General features: G+C 46.3%; 1 protein-coding gene across 2 annotated transcripts in view; it reads left to right on the forward strand.

Annotated features, from left to right (window-relative positions):
• The window catches only part of ctnna2 (catenin (cadherin-associated protein), alpha 2), a 1403856-nt gene that overhangs the window by 99034 nt on the left and 1285301 nt on the right, over window positions 1–19521 (forward strand). For both annotated transcript variants that reach the window (XM_055644902.1, XM_055644985.1), the window contains exon 2: window positions 7575–7682. In XM_055644902.1, coding sequence (XP_055500877.1) covers window positions 7581–7682 — 102 coding nt within the window. In that variant the 5' untranslated portion in view covers window positions 7575–7580. The remainder of the gene's footprint in view (window positions 1–7574; window positions 7683–19521) is intronic.

Consider the following 19521-nt stretch of genomic DNA (forward strand, 5'->3'; position numbering starts at 1 on the left):
AATGGACAGTGCACAAGGCACTGTGGAGGGAGTGCCTGACCCCCCTCTGCGAGAGCGCCCCTCCTGGGGTGCACTTCGCTGGAGCTCCTGCTCCAAGAGCTGCTCCATGCAGCTCAGGCGGCTGTCTCTCCCCCGCCTGGGTGGAGAGACGTCCCCGTCCGACAAATGGGATCCACCGGACGGACGCCTCTTCCATGGCTTTACATCCAGCCCGCTGCTCAGGCGCTAGCGGGGCTGGGCTCGGACGCGGTGTCGGGGTATAGCGGACCACCCGGTAAGCGGTCCTCCCGCCTTGTTGCTGCCCCCGTGAGATGGAACGCTTCTCCGTGGAGTCGAGCGGGCGGCAGGTCTGTTCAGGCGGCTGTCTTTCCCCCCGTGCGGGAGGAAAGACGTCCCGTCCGATAAGTCGGAGCCACCGGTCGGACGCCTCTTCTGTGGCGGTACTTCCAGCCAGCTGCTCAGGAGCTAACGGGGCTGGGCTCGACACGGTGTCGGGATAGCGGAGCACCGGGTAAGCGGTCCTACCGCCTTGATGCTGCCCCCCCACCCCCAGATGGAACGCTCCTCCGTGGAGTCGTGCGGGGGACAGGACTGTTCTGTTGCTGCCCCCCCCCCCCCCCCCCATGGATGGAACGCTCCTCCGTGTAGTCGAGCGGGGGACAGGTTTGTTCTAGAGCCTTTCTTCTCTGCCGGAAAGCAGAAGGCTCCTTGTGAAAGAAAAACCAGATGTCGGCTTACCTGACGGTCCGTTCTTTCACCTCCATAGCGGGAGCGCCTGACTCCCGCTGTGACGCTGTTGCTCTGCTGGACATAATGCCGCACATGCATGCTGAGCGGGTTCTTCACGGAATGACTCCGAAGCAAAATTTAGATTCAATCAACATGTTTGAAAAAAATGTTTTTATTGGTTACACACAAATGATTTGTAACAAGATGAGGGAAAGCAGTTTACACCAGTAAACATGCTTCTTGCAAACCATCTGGTTCTGGGGACCCTTGGCAAGGTAGAATGTAAGAGTCTTCAATGTCCCTTGACGGCCACCCACAATCTTGCTTTGAAAGTACAGCCATTCATTCCAGAAAACAAACAGTATTCTTATATTCCTCCTGGATTTGGGGACTCCTGGAAACAACAAATGTAAGCATATTTTCTCTTTTATGGTACTTGGCACCAATCACAACCTCAATTGAAAGGTTTATTTAATTAGCAGAAAATATCCTTTCATGCACATGAACAGCAACTGGTTATGTGAAAAATACATCCGGTCATGTGATGTATCGCTGTAGCAACTAGCTGTCTGCAACATTCTTGGCCTGTTGGTAATTACGATGCGAGTGGATTTTACAATTTTAGCCGTGCATGTACTCAATGATTCATAAGTTATTTATAAACTAGCTAGAATGTACAATATCACCATTTTAGACAACTTACAAAGACCACAATATGCTACAGGAGGTTCCCGGGAACAGAAATGCATTTTACAAATGCTTACAATTTGGGGAAGCCTGCGATAGTATCAAATCACTGTGCTTGTTCACATGGACTGATGTAGATGATTTTCTTCATTCGATTATAGATTTTGAGTGATCTCCTGAAGAGTACTACATAGCAGCAGTGAACAGTTAGACAAAATTAGTCAAGGGAACAGAATCAGTAGATTTAATGTAAGTTTTCTTGATATAGAAATAAAGAAAATAGTATGGCGGTCGGAAGAACGATAACTGAGTTATCTAACAAATTTTTATTCAGAAAATCACTTCTCAGTTTACAGGCTCTCACGACACATCTGGCCACAACGATCGTCAGCACTGAACTAACGCGCGGAAGCAAAACCGCGCGAAAAAAAGCAGCCCCTCCAGAATCATGTGACCCGGCATCCGAATGCCGGGTTCGATATGTGCGTGCGCCAGTAGGCGCCGCTACATGCCCCCCCCCCCCCCAGAATCCGCAGTGCGGAAACGAATGGGTAACCGGACGGTTCGACCGAAATGCGTAGACATCCTCTACGCCGCGGAGTGGCCACTGCCACCGGGCTATCCTCGTCAACGTGTGCTGGGTTAAAGCGGCTCACAGAGACGAGCTCCTCCTTGCCACCGATGTCCAACGTAAATGTCCAGGTAGCAGTCCTCAGCACCCTGTACGGACCTTCGTACACGCGCTGTAACGGCGAGCGGTGAGCATCCTTATGAAGGAAAACATAAGCACAATCCGGTAACGTAGTAGGCACATGCACCGCAGACAAACCATGCAGGGAAGTGGGAACCAGGACCAAAGCGCGCGCCCGCTCGCGAAGGTCAGCTAACACCGCCGAAACCGGGATCTCCTGATCCCAGGGGATGGGCAGAAAATCCCCAGGTACTCGCAAGACCGAGCCGCAATTCAGCTCGGCTGAGGAGGCGTTGAGGTTCTCCTTAGGCATGGTTCTGATGCACAGGAGGACCCAAGGCAAATGGTCGACCCAATCGGGACCGGTGAGCCAAGCTTTCACGCCGACAAAGGTGCCTGTGTAAACGCTCAACCAAACCGTTGGACTCTGGGTGATACGTGGTGGTCTGGTGCAGTTTTGCGCCATACAGCTGCGCCATACCACTCCACAGGGGGGATGTGAACTGGGCCCCTCAATCAGTAGTGATATCGGAAGGAACCCCAAAATGAGCGATCCAATGCGAGACGATGGCCCGTGCGCAAGCCTCAGCGGAGGTATCCGTTAACGGTATCGCCTCTGCCCACCTGGTGAACCTGTCCACGATAGTCAATAGGTGAGTAGCCCCACGCGAACACGGCTAGGGACTCACCAGGTCGACATGGATGTGCAGGAACCTGCCATCCAGGACAGCGAAATCCTGCATGGGCGGGAGCACATGTCTCTGTACCTTGGAAGTCTGGCATGGGATGCAAGAACGGGCCCATGCTGCGACCTGCTTCCGCAACCCATGCCAGACAAACTTGGCCACGACCAAGGCAGAGGTGGGGCGAATGGACGGGTGCGCTAGGCTGTGGATGGTGTCAAAAATCCGACGCTTCCAAGCAACCGGGACAATGGGACGGGCTTTTCCCATGGAGACATCACAAAGGACTCGCACGCCGGTGGCGCCGCAGGGCACCTTAGCCAGCTTGAGTCCTGATTCAGCATAGCGGAAAACCTCCATGCCGGCATCTACCTGTTGGGCAGCGGCCAGCTCCTCATATTCCACGCCTAGACTTAACGCTGAAACTTTGGGTGCTGCCGGACGGGGCTAGCACGTCAGCTACAACATTCAGCTTCCCCACCACATGCTGAATATCAGATATGAATTCAGAAATGTAGGCGAGGTGCCTCAGTTGCCTGGCAGACCAGGAATCGGACACCTTGGTCAAAGCGAACGTGAGTGGCTTGTGGTTTGTGAATGCGGAGAACGCGCGCCCTTCTAGGAAGTAACGGAAATGGCGGATCGCTAGGTAGAACGCGAGGAGTTCCCGATCGAAAGCGCTATGCTTAACTTCGGGGGCTCGCAGCTGCCCGCTGAAAATTCAATTCAATTCAATTCAATTCAATTTATTTGTCATTTGGACCCCTTGAGGTCCAAACGAAATGACGTTTCTGCAGCCATACATTACAAACAAATAGACCCAAGACACAACATAATTTAAATAAACATGGAATCACATTGCTGTGAGTCAAAGTCAAAGCCCCCAGCTGGCGATGGCGATTGTCCCGCGGCCATTAAAGCCACGCCGGGTGATGCAAGGTCGCACACCGGGTTCTTGATGTTAGAGCCCCCGGCATGCGCTCGCAGAGTCCCACGGCCATTCCAAGCCGCGCGGGGCGGTGATGTCAAGCCCCGCTCCAGGAGCTCTTCGACCCCGCAACTCGGGCGGGAGAAGTCGCCGTTGCGGGAGCCCTGAAAAGCGGTCTCCCTCCAGGGGCCCGCGGGCTCCCGGTGCCGCCGTCCGCCAGACCCGCAGTTGCAGCCTCCGAATCTCCGGAGGTCGGGCCGCAGCAGCGCTCCACCACCGCTCCACCCGCTCTGGACTCGGCCAGCTCCGCGACGGTGAGGTGAGTCGTCGGCACCAGAGCCCCCGGTCTTCCTGTTGGAGGGCCGCTCCTCTCCCTCCCACCCCACCCCCACCCCCCCCACACACACACACACACCCCAACAAAAAATAACAAAAACTACATAAAAACATAGACAGAAAATAATAAAAACGCAGGCGGGCTGCAGCACCCAGCGACTACCTACGCGTTATTCGAGGACGGCACCTACTGCGACCTCAGATGCGTCCACGGTGAGGGCCGTTTGGCCTAATGCCCTAGGGTGTTCCAGCAGAGTGGGATTGGCCAATGCTGTCTTAGCCCCGTCGAACGCCTTCTCCGCCTCCTTGGACCAGATCAGGTCCTTAGGCTTACCGGCCAGACATTGGAACATCGCCCGCATGATGGTGAATCGGTGGTAGAAATTAATAATTCCGATAAACTCCTGTAGGCCCTTGACAGATAGAGGCCTCGGGATGCGACGGATAGCGTCGACCTTCTCGAGCAGCGGCTGCGTGCCGTGTCAGGTAATGCCGTGACCCAAAAAGGAAATGGAACGCAATCCGAACTGGCACTTCGCTGGGTTGATCACCAACCCGTGTTCACGCAGCCGTTCGAAAAGCAGGTGGAGGTGCCTGACGTGCTCTGCCTGTGAATTGCTGACACCAGAATATCATTGAGGTAGATGAATATGAATGGCAAACCCCGACCAACCTGATCCATTGATCTTTGGAACGCCTGAGCAGCGTTCTTCATGCAAAAGGCATTCTTAGCCATTCGAAAGGGCCGAAAGGGGTGATGGTGGCCGTCTTTGGGACGTCGTCGGGATGGACCGGAATTTGATTATACCCACAAATAAGGTCAACCTTCGAGAAAAAGGTTGCGCCTTCCAGATAAGCCGAGAAATCCTGGATGTTCGGGACTGGGCACCGATCTGCTGTGGTTACCATGTTTAAACGCCTGTAATCACGGCAAGATCTCCAACCCCCGGACGCTTTGGGTACCATGTGCAGCGGGGAAGTCCAAGGAGAAGTCCCGGACAATCCCCATGTCCTCCATAAGCCGGAACTCGTCTCATGCGATGCGCAGTTTATCGGGTGGGAGGCAGCGCGCGCAGGCATGAACCGGTGGGCCCTCGGTGGGAATGTGGTGGACCGCGCCACGGGGCGCGGCCCCGTCGAACCGGGTCATGAGCAACCCGGGGAAATCAGCGAGCAGGGCTGCAAAAGGTTGCTGGTCCTCAGCTACCTCGTCGAGTTGCTGTAGGGGCGTGGACGGATTACGCGGCTTGGCAGGGCACAGGTCGAACACAGGGACCATGCGTCCGCCTCGCACATTGACTAGCAGGGAGAACGCGCGGAAGAAATCAGCACCCAGTATCGGTTGGGCAACGTCAGCAACGGTGAACTTCCACCTGTACAGGCGGGAGTCGAATTTTAAGTCCAGGGTTCGCGTACCGTAAATACGAATCTCGCTCCCGTTAACAGCCAAAAGGACGGGTCCTATCTTACCGACACGAGTATCTCGGGCGCTCGGAGGCAGGATACTGGCAATGGCACCGGAGTCCACCAGGAAACGGTGGCCGGAATGGCGATCACGGACGTAGTGGCGTTAGTTTGGGCTGATCGGACAAGGCATTTCCCTGATACGAGCAGGGGCTCCGGCATCTTCGGGCTTCGGGTCTGTAGCGCTGATGGTAGTAGCACCAACGACGTCGGCTGTAGACCACTGGAAGCGGCGATGCTTCTTCGGTGCTGGGCTGGGCTTCTTCTTCCTCACGATGTTGTCTTGGTTGCACCCGCGCCGTGACAGGGGTGAGGGTGAAGGCACAAACGTCCCGCCATCTGTGTGCCGACAATTCGTCGACTCTCTCCACGAGGTGCTGGGGGTCACTGAAATCAGCTCCGGCGAGCATCAGTTGGACTTCGTCAGGCATCTGCTCCAGGAACGCCTGTTCGAAGAGCAGACATGGGCGGTGCCCGTCCATCAGGGCTAACATCTTCGCCATGATGGTGGATGGCCGCCGATCGCCGACACTGTCCATGTGTATTATTTTCGCCGCTCTGTCTCTGCGACTGAGACTGAAAGTGTGGAGCAGCAAGGCCTTCAGCCCTTCGTATTTGGTGGTGGTCGGCAGGTCCCTGATGTAAGGCAACAGCCTCGAGGCAATTGAGGTGTGTGGCACGTTATGTTTACACAGAGTCGCGGGGGGCCTGGGATGGGTGGTGGTGGAGGCATATATGATAGTGGCATTTAAGATACTTTTAAATAGGCACATGGGAGTGCAGGGAATAAAGGGGAACGAATCATGTACAGGCAGATGAGATCAGTTTAACGTGACTTCATGTTTGGCACAAACTTTGTTGGCGATAGCTGTACTGTTCTGTTTTATGTTTTAAAAAGTCCTATTCCTTCGCCATATAATTTTTATTTGGATTAACACCTCAGTCACAAGACCATGATAATTTGGGGTCATGATTGAATAAGAGCGTACATCCCCAGGTTATACTTCAGCAGTCAAAGATTTCATCAATTTAGTCTTCGTCCCTTAAAAATGTCTTGCTCCAATCTGGATAACTCCCTAATGTTATTTGTAGTGCTACTCCACAAATAAACAGTTGATTGGGCTACTATGCAATATCTCATTAACCTGTGCCAATGAATGTCCAGGTAAAAGGCTGTTTCTGGGCAAGTGTCTTAATATTTTAGATGGATTATGCATGACTGGATGCCAGTTTAGTGGTACTGTGAAGGACAGGAGAATTGGTATCTTTTTTTTCCAAGGAATTTTTTGCTTGGTAGTTAGTATGTTGCAAATTACTCAGTTATTTATCCATTTTGCCCTGAAATATTATTTCATGAGCAAAGGTTATGTTCTAAACATATTTCATGGTCATTTAATTCTATATTCCATATGGTCATGTCAGAGCATAAGAGCAAAATGTCACCATTCATTCCATGATGTCTACTCCGCTATTCAATCATGGCTGATCTATCTCTCCCTCCTAACCCCATACTATTCAAGAATCTATCCATCTCTGCCAAAAAATATCAATTGAAGTGGCCTCCACAGCCATCTGTGGCAAAGAATTCCACAGATTCATCATCCTCTGACTAAATAAATTCATTCTTATCTCCTTCCTAAAGGAAAGTCCTTTAATTCTGAGGCTTTGATCTCTAGTCCTAGACTCTTCCACTCGTGGAAACATCCTCTTCACATCCACTCTATCCAAACCTTTCACTATTCTGTAAGTTTCAATGAGGTCCCCCCTCATTCTTCTAAACTCTAGCGAGTACGGTCCCAGTGCAGTCAAACGTTCATCATATGTTAACCCACTCATTCCTGGGATCATTCTTGTAAACCTCCGCTTAACCATCTCCAGTGCCAACACATCCTCACATATGGTGCCCAATATGGTTGCTATCGATTGATAATTTGACATAAAGTTATGACATAATGTTTGTGATTTAATTATTAAATATAATTTCAAACACAGGTTTTGCAAATGACATTTTTTTCACCTAAGCTTGCCTATAAAATATCCATTTTCTTTTTTTCAGTCAATCATGACTACTGCAACTTCGCCTATTCTGCTAAAATGGGATCCCAAAAGTCTGGAAATAAGGACTGTGACAGTTGAGCGGTTATTGGAACCACTGGTCACACAGGTAAGTAATTCAGAATAGATTTCAATATCAGCCTCTGATGCAAATTTAAAAAACCCACTTACAGAGACAAGAAGATATTGATTGTGAAAATTTGGTCTCTTACTAAAACCTTTAAGATGTGCTCAGTGGGCATCAGTGAGATAATGTGTTAAAGTGTACGGCAATTCTGCAAGGTCTTTTAGCCCTTTTACTGCTGGCAAGTTCTCTGCTGCTTTCGATCAGCTCTGTGCCCCCTCTGCGTCCACTCCTCTTCATGCAGGACTATACTGGACTCTGTGGCTCCGTTAAGATCGTTGAAGCCGAGGGCTAAACCTGAACCCTGGTTCAGTGCAGTGACTCGTGCAGCACGACGGGAGTGTCGTAGAGCTGAGCGAAAGTGGAGGAAGGACAGGCTACACGTTTCACTTCAAATTCTCAGGGACTGTTGGCGTCACTACCAAAACAGTGTTAAAAAGGCCAAGAGAGAGTACCTGTCTAAAATTATTGTGTCAAAGTGTAACAACCCTCGTGTGCTATTTGAAATCATTGACTCTTTTCTAAATGCCCCGCAGCCTGTCTGTCTGGAAGCTTCACCTGAAATGTGTAATGACTTCCTGCACTTTTTTGTTGATAAGGTTGTTTCCTTAAGGGCTAACATTTCAGCACCTGCCTCTGACCCTTCTGTTTCGGTCCCTTGCCTGGTGGTATTCGACAAGTTTGAGCCTGTGACTATATCGTATTTAAAGGATGTGGTTTCCCATATTAAGCCATCGGGTTCTCCTTGTGATGCGGTCCCTCCACATCTTTTTAAGGAGGTTTTCTCTAGTATAGGGCAGTCGGTTCTTACCATTATTAACAGCAGCTTGTGTTCTGGGGTTGTCCCCGTGAGTTTTAAACATGCGGTAGTGCAACCACTACTTAAGAAACCTGGCCTGGATCAATCTGTTCTGGCCAATTTTAGACCCATCTCGAAATTGCCTTTTATTTCTAAATTACTGGAGAGAGTTGTTTATGCTCAGCTAAAACTATTCCTGGAGGAGCATGATATTCGGGAGATCTTCCAGTCTGGATTTAAAACCATGCACAGCACGGAGTCAGCATTGCTAAGGGTTTTTAACGATATCCTCCTGGCTAATGATTCTGGGGATTGTGTGGTTCTTGTCCTGCTGGACTTGTCTGCCGCCTTTGATACGGTGGACCATAATATCTTATTATCTCGGCTACAGCAGTTAGTGGGCATCTGCGGCAGTGCCCTGGGATGGTTCAGGTCCTATCTGGCGGGCAGAACCATGTGTGTTAGCCTTGCTGGGTTTGAATCCTCTTCCGCTCCCCTGTCATATGGGGTTCCACAGGGTTCGATTCTGGGGCCCCTGCTTTTCTCGCTGTACATACTTCCTCTGGGTTCCATCCTTAGAAAGCATGGCATCTCCTTCCACTGTTATGCAGATGATACCCAGCTTTATTTGCCGCTGAGGGGGGAAGATGCCTTTTCTGTAAAATCGCTTCTGTCTTGTCTTGATGACATTAAGTCCTGGTTGGCCCTAAACTTTCTTGGATTTAATGAAAAGAAGACAGAGGTGATTTTATTTGATCCCAATGGCTGCCGTGAACCTCCATTTGTTGATTTAGGTCCATTGTCAAGGTACGTGAAGCCAACAGTTGTGAACCTGGGTTTTAGGATGGACAGTGACTTTAAATTAGATCGCCAAATATGCGCGGTGGTTAAGTCCAGCTTCTTTCACCTAAGGAAGCTGGCGAAGGTGAAGCCCATTCTCGAGCGGCAGCATTTTGAGACAGTAATCCATGCCTTTATTACATCTAGGCTGGATTACTGTAACGCGCTCTATTTTGGTGTTGCTCGTTCTTCACTGGCTCGTCTCCAGTTGGTTCAGAATGCTGCTGCTCGCCTTTTAACAGGGACTCGAAAGAGGGAGCACATATCGCCAATTCTGGCCTCCCTACACTGGCTCCCGGTGCACTTTCGGGTTCATTTTAAGATACTGTTATTTGTTTTTAAATCTCTGAATGGGCTCGCCCCGCCTTACCTCTCTGAGCTGCTCCACCCATATGCTCCTGCCCGGTCCCTCAGGTCAGCTGGTCAGCTGCTCCTGGAGGTACCGAGGTCTAGTCGGAGGCTCAGAGGGGATAGAGCCTTCTCTGTTGCTGCTCCGGCACTCTGGAACACCCTGCCATTGCACATCAGACAGGCCCCCTCACTGTCCATCTTCAAATCCAATGTTAAAACGCATTTGTACTCCCTGGCTTTTGACCATGCCTGAGGCTTTGCTTCTGTTTGTGGTGTTTTTGATGTTTCTTTATTTTACATGTCTTTTCCTACTATTTCTTTTGATTGTTATTTTTGGTGTGTATTAACTTTTTTGTCAATGATTAGTGATGTACAGCACTTTGTTGCAGCTATGTTTGTTTTTAAAGTGCTCTATAAATAAAATTATTATTATTATTATTATTATTATTATTATTATTATTATTATTAATGCAATAGTGCAAGTAGAACTACTTTCTCACAGAACCTTGAGCTTCGATCCCGACCTTGGGTGCTGTCAAATGGAGTTTGCACGTTCTCCCTGTGACTACATAGATTTCCTCTTGGTGCTCCTGTTTTCTCCTACATCCCAATGAAGCGCGGGTTTACAGGTTAATTGGCCACTGCAAATTTTCCCCTAGTGCAGGGAATGGGTGAGCAATGGTCTGTGTGGACCACATGGGCCAGGTATATATTTCATTTAATCAAATCTCATTTCACTGTGTTAAAAGGAGTCTTTAGAAAATATTTTGCTATTTGCTGAATCACTAAGGTCAAGTTATTAGCAAAATTAACAAATATATGTACGCTATGTCTGATCTCTAGATACCAACAACCAGTCCACTTATGGGGTAAAATAAACGAAGGGTGGTAGACACAAAAAGCTGGAGTAACTCCACGGGATAGGCAGCATCTCTGGAGTGAAGTTTAGTGACGAGACCCTTCTTCAGACTGAAAGTCCCAGGAAAGGGAAACGAGTGAAATAGATGATGATATGGAGAGATAAAGAATAATGAATGAAAGATAAGCAAAAAAGTAATGATGATAAAGGAAACAGGCCATTGTTAGCTGTTTGTTGGGTGAAAACGAGATGCTGTTACGAAGGGTTGCGGAGGGATAGAGGTAGAGGGAATGCTGGAGTTACTTGAAGTTAGATCAATCAATATTCATACCATGTATTTCTGGGAATATTACAGAAGGTGCAGGATCAGTTCATTCCAAAGAGGAAGAAAGATTCCATGGGGAGTGAGGGGCGACCGTGGCTGACAAAGGAAGTCAGGGACAGTATAAAAATAAAAGAGAAGTATAACATAGCAAAGATGAGTGGGAAGCTAGAAGATTACTTACTTAGACTTAGTTCCTCCCACACTGTTGAGTGCATTGGGCAACAAGCTTTCGCCATTCTGTTCGGTCATGTGCAACGTCTTCCACTCTCGATAGGTTCGCGTCCCGGGCTTCCAAATCATTCTGGAATGTTCGCCTCCATGCTAGTTTTGGTCGGCCTCTTTTCCTTCTACCATCAGGTTGCCATGTCATTGCTATCTTAGGTGCACGTTCTGCTGACATTCATGCATGCTTGTCCAGCAAATTTCATCCTGCGTACCTCTATGTCCTGGCTGACAGGCTTTGTTGCAGTTCCCCGGTAGATCTCCTCGTTTGTGATGTGGTCTATGTAACTAGTCTTCAAGATCTTCCTCAAGCATCTTTGTTGGAATGCATCCAATTTATTTTTCATCTTCACATCATTTACCATGTCTCACTGGCATCAAGGTACTACCTGTAGGGAGAACTACGGACTGGAAGAACTTTTAGCATTTTTGGATATCCCTCCACTAAACCACATTGGCTGTACTTGTCTGAAGACTGATGCAGCTTTACCAATTCGGGTGTTGATGTTGACCTTTACATCTCCATCTGCTGTGAACATCAAGTCAAGTCAAGTCAAGTCAAGTTTATTTGTCACATACACATACGAGATGTGCAGTGAAATTAAAGTGGCAATGCTCGCGGACATTTGTGCAAAAGACATACAACCAAACAACCAAACAAACTATAAACACAATCATAACACACATATTCTTTTACATAATAAATAATGGAAGGAAAAACATTCAGTAGAGTTAGTCCCTGGTGAGATAGGCGTTTACAGTCCGAATGGCCTCTGGGAAGAAACTCCTTCTCAACCTCTCCGTTCTCACCACATGGCAATGGAGGCGTTTGCCTGACCGTAGCAGCTGGAACAGTCCATTGCAGGAGTGGAAGGGGTCACTCATGATATTGTTGGCTCTGGAGTTGCACCTCCTGATGTATAGTTCCTGCAGGGGGGCGAGTGAAGTTCCCATAGTGCGTTCGGCCGAACGCACTACTCTCTGCAGAGCCTTCTTGTCCTGGGCAGAGTAATTCCCAAACCAGATGGTAATGTTCCCGGACAAGATGCTTTCCACCGCCGGTGCGTAGAAGCACTGGAGGATCCTCGGAGACACTCTGAATTTCCTCAATTGCCTGAGGTGGTAAAGGCGCTGCTTTGCCTTACTCACGAGTGCTGAGGCTTGTGATGTCCATGTCATATCTTCAGAGATGTGGACTCCCAGATATTTAAAACAGTTCACCCTATCCACAGGATCCCCATTTATCCTCAATGGAGTGTACGTCCTCGGATGATGTGCCCTCCTAAAGGCACATGCTGCCAAGATAGATAAATCTTGTGGCGTTTTCCATAGGTTCCCCATTGATTATCAGTTGGTCTATTGGCTGCTGCTCTCTAGTCTGCATGGTCTTAGTCTTTTGACAGCTGATCTTTAATCCAACCTTTGATGCATTCTGCTCCAGAGTGGTTGTCATATCTTGAAGGGTGTGTCCCGACTCTGCTAGTAGTGCAATGTCATTGGCAAAATCTAGGTCTGTGAAGCATCTTCCTGTTCGCCATGATATTCCAAAATCAGGTTTGTTCATTGTCTTCCGCATGACATAGTCGATCGTGACAATAAACAGTAAGGGGGATAGAAGGAAACCTTGTCTTACCCCTTTGACAATGTCAACGAATGCTGTGTTTCCTAAAGACTTTGATGCAAAAACAGGAAGAGGGAATGCTGGAGTTACTTGAAGTTAGAGAAATCAATATTCATACCAGGTATTTCTGGGAATAGTCCAGAAGGTGCAGGATCCAAAGAGGAAGAAAGATTCCAAGGGGAGTAAGGCGCGACCGTGGCTGACCAGGGGCGTCAGGGACAGTATAAAAATAAAAGTACAACGTAGCAAAGATGAGTGGGAAGTAAGAGGATTGGGAATGATTAAAGTGCAATAAAAGATACCTAAAAGGCAATTCGGGGAGAAAAGATGAATTACGAAGGTAAGCTAGCCAAGAATATAAAGGATAATAATAAAAGCGTCTTTAGGTATGTGACGAGGAAAAAATTAGTTAAGACCAAAATGGAACCCTTGAAGACTGAAAATGGTGAATTTATTATGGACAACAAGGAAATGGCAGAGTTGAACAGGAACTTTGGAGCCGTCTCACTAAGGAGGACATAAACAATCTCCCTGATGGACTAGTGGCCAGAGGATCTAGGGTGACGGAGGAACTGAAGGAAATTCACATTAGGCAGGAAATGGTGTTGGGTAGACTGATGGGACTGAAGGCTGATAAACCCCCAGGTCCTGATGGTCAGCATCCCAGGCTACTTAAGGGCTCTAGAAATCTTGGATGCATTGGTGATCCCCAGTTCCTGTGGATTGGTGGGTAGCTAATGTTATCCCACTTTTTAAGAAAGGCGAGAGAGAGAAAACAGGGAATTATACCTGAATGTGTGGCTGGGGAACTGGTGCAGGGGGCACGGATTTAGATTCTTAGACCACTGGGATCTGTTTTGGAGTAAGGGGGAACTATACATAAGGGACGGATTTCACCTTTGTTTCAGGAGAACAAGTCTAGATTTCCAAATACAGAATTTCACATTGAAGTCCTGCCCGTACAGTAGAAATCGAATTCTGTGTAGATAGAACTTTGGAGTTTGTGCATGTTTGAGATCGATCCCAAATAGCGGCTGATCAACAGTGAATAGTAACCCTCTGATCCATTGTTGATTAGTACCTGATAGCGAGGAGTAACTGAGAGACAGGAACCCGGCTTACTTGATGAAAAGTACCCGGATGCGAAAGGTACCCCAAATTCTGTAGAACTTAAGAGGAGGGATAGAGGTCCCCCTATAGAAGTCCAGTCTTAGGTGGAAGAAAGTAATATTTAGGAGGAAAAGTAGTCATTTAAGAAGTAGTACCCCTCAGCAAAGAGTACCCTCGGAAGGGGAAAATCTTCGCTATCAGAGGGAGAGGTTCACTGATTGATAGCAGCGTGACACGTCATTGAGATCGAGTGTTTGTAAACTATGCACTAGCGTGTTCAATTATTATTGTAAATTGTAAAAATCCAGCATTGTCTTTTTTAGCATCGTTATTGGATCCAAATTGTATAAATACTTTGTGTATGTAAAAAGATTTAGAGTGTATTAAGATTTAGAGTGTGTTAAATTCGTGGACCGCTACTTGTATTGTCCGTGTGAGTGCTTAAGGACTTGGGTGTAAGATAATTGAAGTAAAAGTGCGTTTGAATTAAATATTTGTATTTGTTGCAAAAATTGTACTGCTCTGCCTTTATGTGAGTTGTGATATTCTGTTCTTGCAATGTAACTGATATTGATTTGTCAATGTACTGTTCTTGCAATGTATAGGGCCTGTCCCACGAGCATGTGACTGCATGCGGCAAGCGGGACCTAACGTGGTCGCTTGAGCCGTACGGCCTCGTGGGGCTGGTCCCACTTTGATCGCCGGAGCCGTATGGAGTTGTGCGGAGCTGGTCCCTACATCGCGCGGGGCTCCGAAAAACTGACACTGTCCAAAAATTCCGTGCGGCAATGGCATGCCGGCCCGCAGCCGCATTGAGGCCGTACGCACCGCCTCGACGGGCGTGCACAGGGTCTTGACGCGTACGCACCGTCTTGACGCCGTATGCAGCGTCTTGACGGCGTACGCCTTCGCTTGAACTTCACGTCAACTCGTACGGGATCCCTCGACCTCCGCGCGGCCCCCGCTTCCGGTTTGGTCGCGCTTGTCGCATGCTCGTGGGACACGTCCTTAACTGATTTTGTAACTAATGCTGCTCTTGTATTGTTAGAACTGTTTGCTTGAGTTGTGTGATCTAGTGTAATTTAAAATAATGTGATTTAATGCATTTTAACTATTAGCTGTATTATTTCTTGTTTGAGTGTGATTTTGCTCTTGTGTTACAACTGTATTTGTTCTTGTTTGAATCCAAGTGTGTAAGTGCAGGTAATTTGCTGCAGTATTGTGTTTGCTTGTTCTTTTGAGAAGGTGGTCCCGCCTGGATTCAAAGTGTGTTTACCGCTTTAAAAAAGCCTGTGTGGATCTCTGTGTATGTAGGATTTGTGTGGCTGGTTCTTGGGTACCCATTTAAAAGAAGATAGACTACTTGCTAGGTGTTAGGAATTTTGCCTTTGTTTTGCGAGAAGACGTATCTGTGAGAGACTTACAAGTGTGTTGGAAACCTGTTAAGTCCTAGGAATTTTCGATAATGGGAACAACTCATTGGTCTGTGGAGACAACATTATGAAGTAGTAGTTTATGGTGTATTGCATTATACTTACTGTCGATTGTGTGTTGTTTTTTATTTACATTTTGGAAGTTAGAAATATTGCTATTTGCTTTTGGAACTGTACGGTTACTGAATGTGATAGATGAATGATTGTGGTTTATGTAGGAGTGTGGTTATGCCTCATAATAATAAGTGGTATGGTTTACTGTTTGTTCCTTGTGTGTTTGGAGCTCATTTTCATGTGTTTAGATTTTAAACGAGTTGCGAGAAGATGTTTGATTGTGCTTGAATGTGTTTGATTGTTCCTTGAAGTACTCTGATCTTTGAATGACTGAGGATTGTGGAAATTGAAAGGTTGAATGTGTGTGGACATAGGAGAAGAATTTGAATAAGAGAGTAGGATTGGTGTAGCACAGGAGTAAAGAAATGCAAGGCTGTGGATGCCATTAGCTTGGAGCCATTAACCACTGTTCAGGAGCGAACTTGATAATTTAGGGATTAAAAGGAAGGACAGGAGTGGAGATGAAGGGAAACACACAGAACAAGGAAAAGGTAGATCTCCTGGAAGGAAATTAGTCTCTGTAAATTTAAAGTTTAGGGATCCGTTGGTTAGTGCTGACCTCGAGGGGGAAGGAGATGAATATTTGGAAGAATGGACAAATGTTAACGTTAGTGGGAGTTCACAGCTCCCACCATGTTCCTCTTGCGTTTCCCAGGCTTCACTAGCACCTTGTATGACTTGTGTCCATAATAAATATTTTAGGTCTGCAGAATCTATAACAACTGCAGATTCTACATCTGAACAGATTCTACCAACAGCAGATACTGGGGTACCAGATTCTTCGACCCTATCCACTCCATCATTAATAGATCGATAGTAGCTTATGGCACCCGGAATAGAACAAAGAGGTTAGCTCCGGTGTTTAAAGTAAGGGAAGGTATGTTAGATATAATGCAACCGCCAGCGTATTTCTGTGATCCACAACCTGGACAGATTACACGAGTATTAAGAAAGAGGAACAATTTATTTGGACAGTATCGGGAAACCTCTAGCTAACGGGAAGATTCATCTGAGGGTGAAACAGTGTTTGAAGATACCGAGATAGATTTTGATGTAACCAAAAGTTTACAAATTAAACTGTTCCCAGTAAGGGAAGGGCTGGGTACAGCGGATTCGACCAGCGCAGTAAGTATGAATAATCCCCGTGCCACAGATGTCCATACTCCGTGGAAGCCCCATGAAATAATGACAGTACTAAACTGAATCCCTGATAGGAAGAAGTCACCTGCTGTTTTTATAGATTATTTAAGAACCACAATGCGTGTAGATCATGCAGTTACCCGGGATTTCCAGCTGAAAATACCAAATTTCTAGGAGACCCAATTTGTGAAGCCTTGACAAATGTATTAGTGGATGACAATGCAAGCGAAGAGGCTGTTTTAACGGCCCTTGCAAAAACGTTTCAGAAACCAAGTGATTTAAAATGAATTCTGGAAATTAAACCAGAAAAGGGCGAAGGAGCAGACAAATTTTTAGACCGTTTCTTAAAATTATGTATCGACCAATCAGGTGACTTAGATTATCAGAATGGAGCAAGTTTTACACAGTATGGTGCTATCTTATTGAATTGTCTCCCCACTAAAGTAGCGGAATCAATTAAGACCAATAACAGGGACTGGTCTGAGAACCGAGCCAGTCAAATGGCCAGAGCTGTGAGGCACTATTGGAAGGAGGGTAGGAAACAGGAAAATTATCCTGTAACTAGAAGAGAAAGTGAACGTATAGCCAAGAAAGAAGTGCCAAAATCTAACTGAACCATGGACCCCCAGAGTACCAGCAAATTATGGATTGGGAGAAATTAGGGTTCCAGATTACTCAGATTATTATTACAATTATACTCCCAATTTAGAACCCATTCCTATGGAACTAAGGGGTAGAATAAAGCCAACCATATTACCTAATCAATGCTACACTTGTGGGGGAATGGGACACTGGAGTCGAGCCTGTCCAACAACGGAGCAAGTGAGAGAGAGGGGTTAAAGAATGGATTTCCAGGATTATGAAGAAATTAGAGATCCTAGAGAATATCCTAGAGAAATATCCGAGATCCCAGGAATTATGGGAGGTTCTTTAATTCAAGGGAACCAAGAAGTCACGCACCGTTCACTCAAGCCAACCCATTTTCTCAGCGCTGATTTACCAACCTGTCCAGGAATTGTGGACGTGGAGACATGACCCCTACTCTAGAACCCTCTCAAGTAATTTACCAAAATGAACGAATTGGATGTACTATCATAGTAAAAACTGAAGATCACATAAAAGAAAATTGTAAGCAATCTTTTGACTGCCTGACAAAACCCCTTAGAGCAAAGAACATTGTAAATCAAGGAGTTTGTTACATGTGTACACAATTAGGTAATTGGAGCAAGGAGTGCCCAGCGAGAAGACAGAATATAGCAGAACGGAAGAAAAATCAAGGGGCAATAAAGAAAGTAAGAAAAGGAACTCAGTAGCTGGTGTCAGAAGGAATGGGAACTAAGGAGAATTGAAATGGCACCAGGGAGAGAAGAAACAAGCTTATTGTGCAGGAGGTAAGGGAGTGGGGAAAGGAGCTATTGTACTAACTTGTTACTAAGTTTGTGCCTGCAGGACAGTATAATCGACAGCATACTATCTAGGGAGTGAGGTAAAGAATATACAGACCCCTTGAGAATGTGCAGAAGACTGCTCAGGTAATGTAGCTCCCCAGAACCAGGAACCAACAAGAAGAAGGAAATGATACTGTCCTGTCCCTTTAAGACAGATCTGGGAAGGCCAACAGATAGAGGAAGCTGCTCCTCAGTATCTTCACTACTTTGAAACTGACATCAACGAAAAAGAAAAAGACCTACCCTAGTACCCAACTTTAACATCATCTTGCTTTTGATACCACAGAAGGAAAGGAGAGTAACACTATCCAATCTTTCCTAAAGAAACAACACAGACAACCTATTACGACTATTGGGATGAGCTCTACTTTAAAGAACTGAATTTGAATTTGAAAATAAACATTCCTCTGTGGTTCAGGGCAAAATACTTACTTTGCGCACGAATTTAGTTATTAATAAATTGATTTGAAAAGGGCTTATGGGGTATAGTCTTAAAAATTATTAGAGAATTGACTAATGACTTGGCATTCTTCTCTTGTCTCACCCATAGAAGGATAATCGAAGATGGGAGGGGACTATTTAGTTGCTATCAAGAAAGGGACAAACCCGAGCAGATATCAGGAATTAAGACATACCTTGGAAACGTAGCGTGGTAGTATAAAATGACGAGGTAGACTGAAAATTTATGAGTACCCCTCGGAAAGTCAATACTAACCATCTAGAAAGTACTCAGTGGTTAGGAAACTAGTATAAAAGAGAACCTCTATGGACTGAGAGCCGAGCCAACATACTAAGGAAGAAAAACTGGCGGAGAAGTCTATTGAATTAGAAGGAGAAACTTAAATGGATGTTGAGATTGATATCTGATGTCGATGTGTTTGACCGGTGGATCTAAATTGTTTAACTCTTGATAGTAAAGCGACTTCTATTATCAAGGTGGAAAGAGATTGTCCCTAGAATTGACATTCTTAATTGGATCTATGATGAAATTGACATCATATGGAAATTGATTGATTACATTTGAAAAGCTGGGAATTCCACAGGAATTGGAATAGAATTGTGTTATCAGCCACAATGCTGTGGAATGAGAAGGATGAGATGGACACTGGAATTTAGAATATTAAATTGAAGGCTGAGACTGAATTTGCTTCAATTGAGACATTTTTCATAGTTTGCTTTAAATAAGTCAGGCCTGTAGGGAAATCTGGACTGAACCCAGCTGGAATTTATTTGAGAAACTATCATCAGATATACATATTATAACATTGTGTGAATACAGAGAGAGCTGATCCTAGGATAATGAAGAGTATGTTATAGAGTAATATGAATACAGTGATATAGTAGAATATAATAGAGAAGAATAGTGAAATGGAAAAGGGATAGTATTGCAGAATTACAGTTAATGTATGGGGAAGCATTAGTACGTGAGTGGTAACTTTCTTTGTCCCAAGTTTTTCAGGGGTTATAGGTTCAACTATGGAAAGGGATAGAAGAATGGGCAACAACATAGATGGAGGGAATTCGCGCCCATGGAAACTCGGGAGGTGATGACTCATCAGACA

The sequence above is a fragment of the Leucoraja erinacea genome, chromosome 1 (genome assembly GCF_028641065.1).
Source record: "Leucoraja erinacea ecotype New England chromosome 1, Leri_hhj_1, whole genome shotgun sequence".
NCBI classification, from domain to species: Eukaryota; Metazoa; Chordata; class Chondrichthyes; order Rajiformes; family Rajidae; genus Leucoraja; species Leucoraja erinaceus.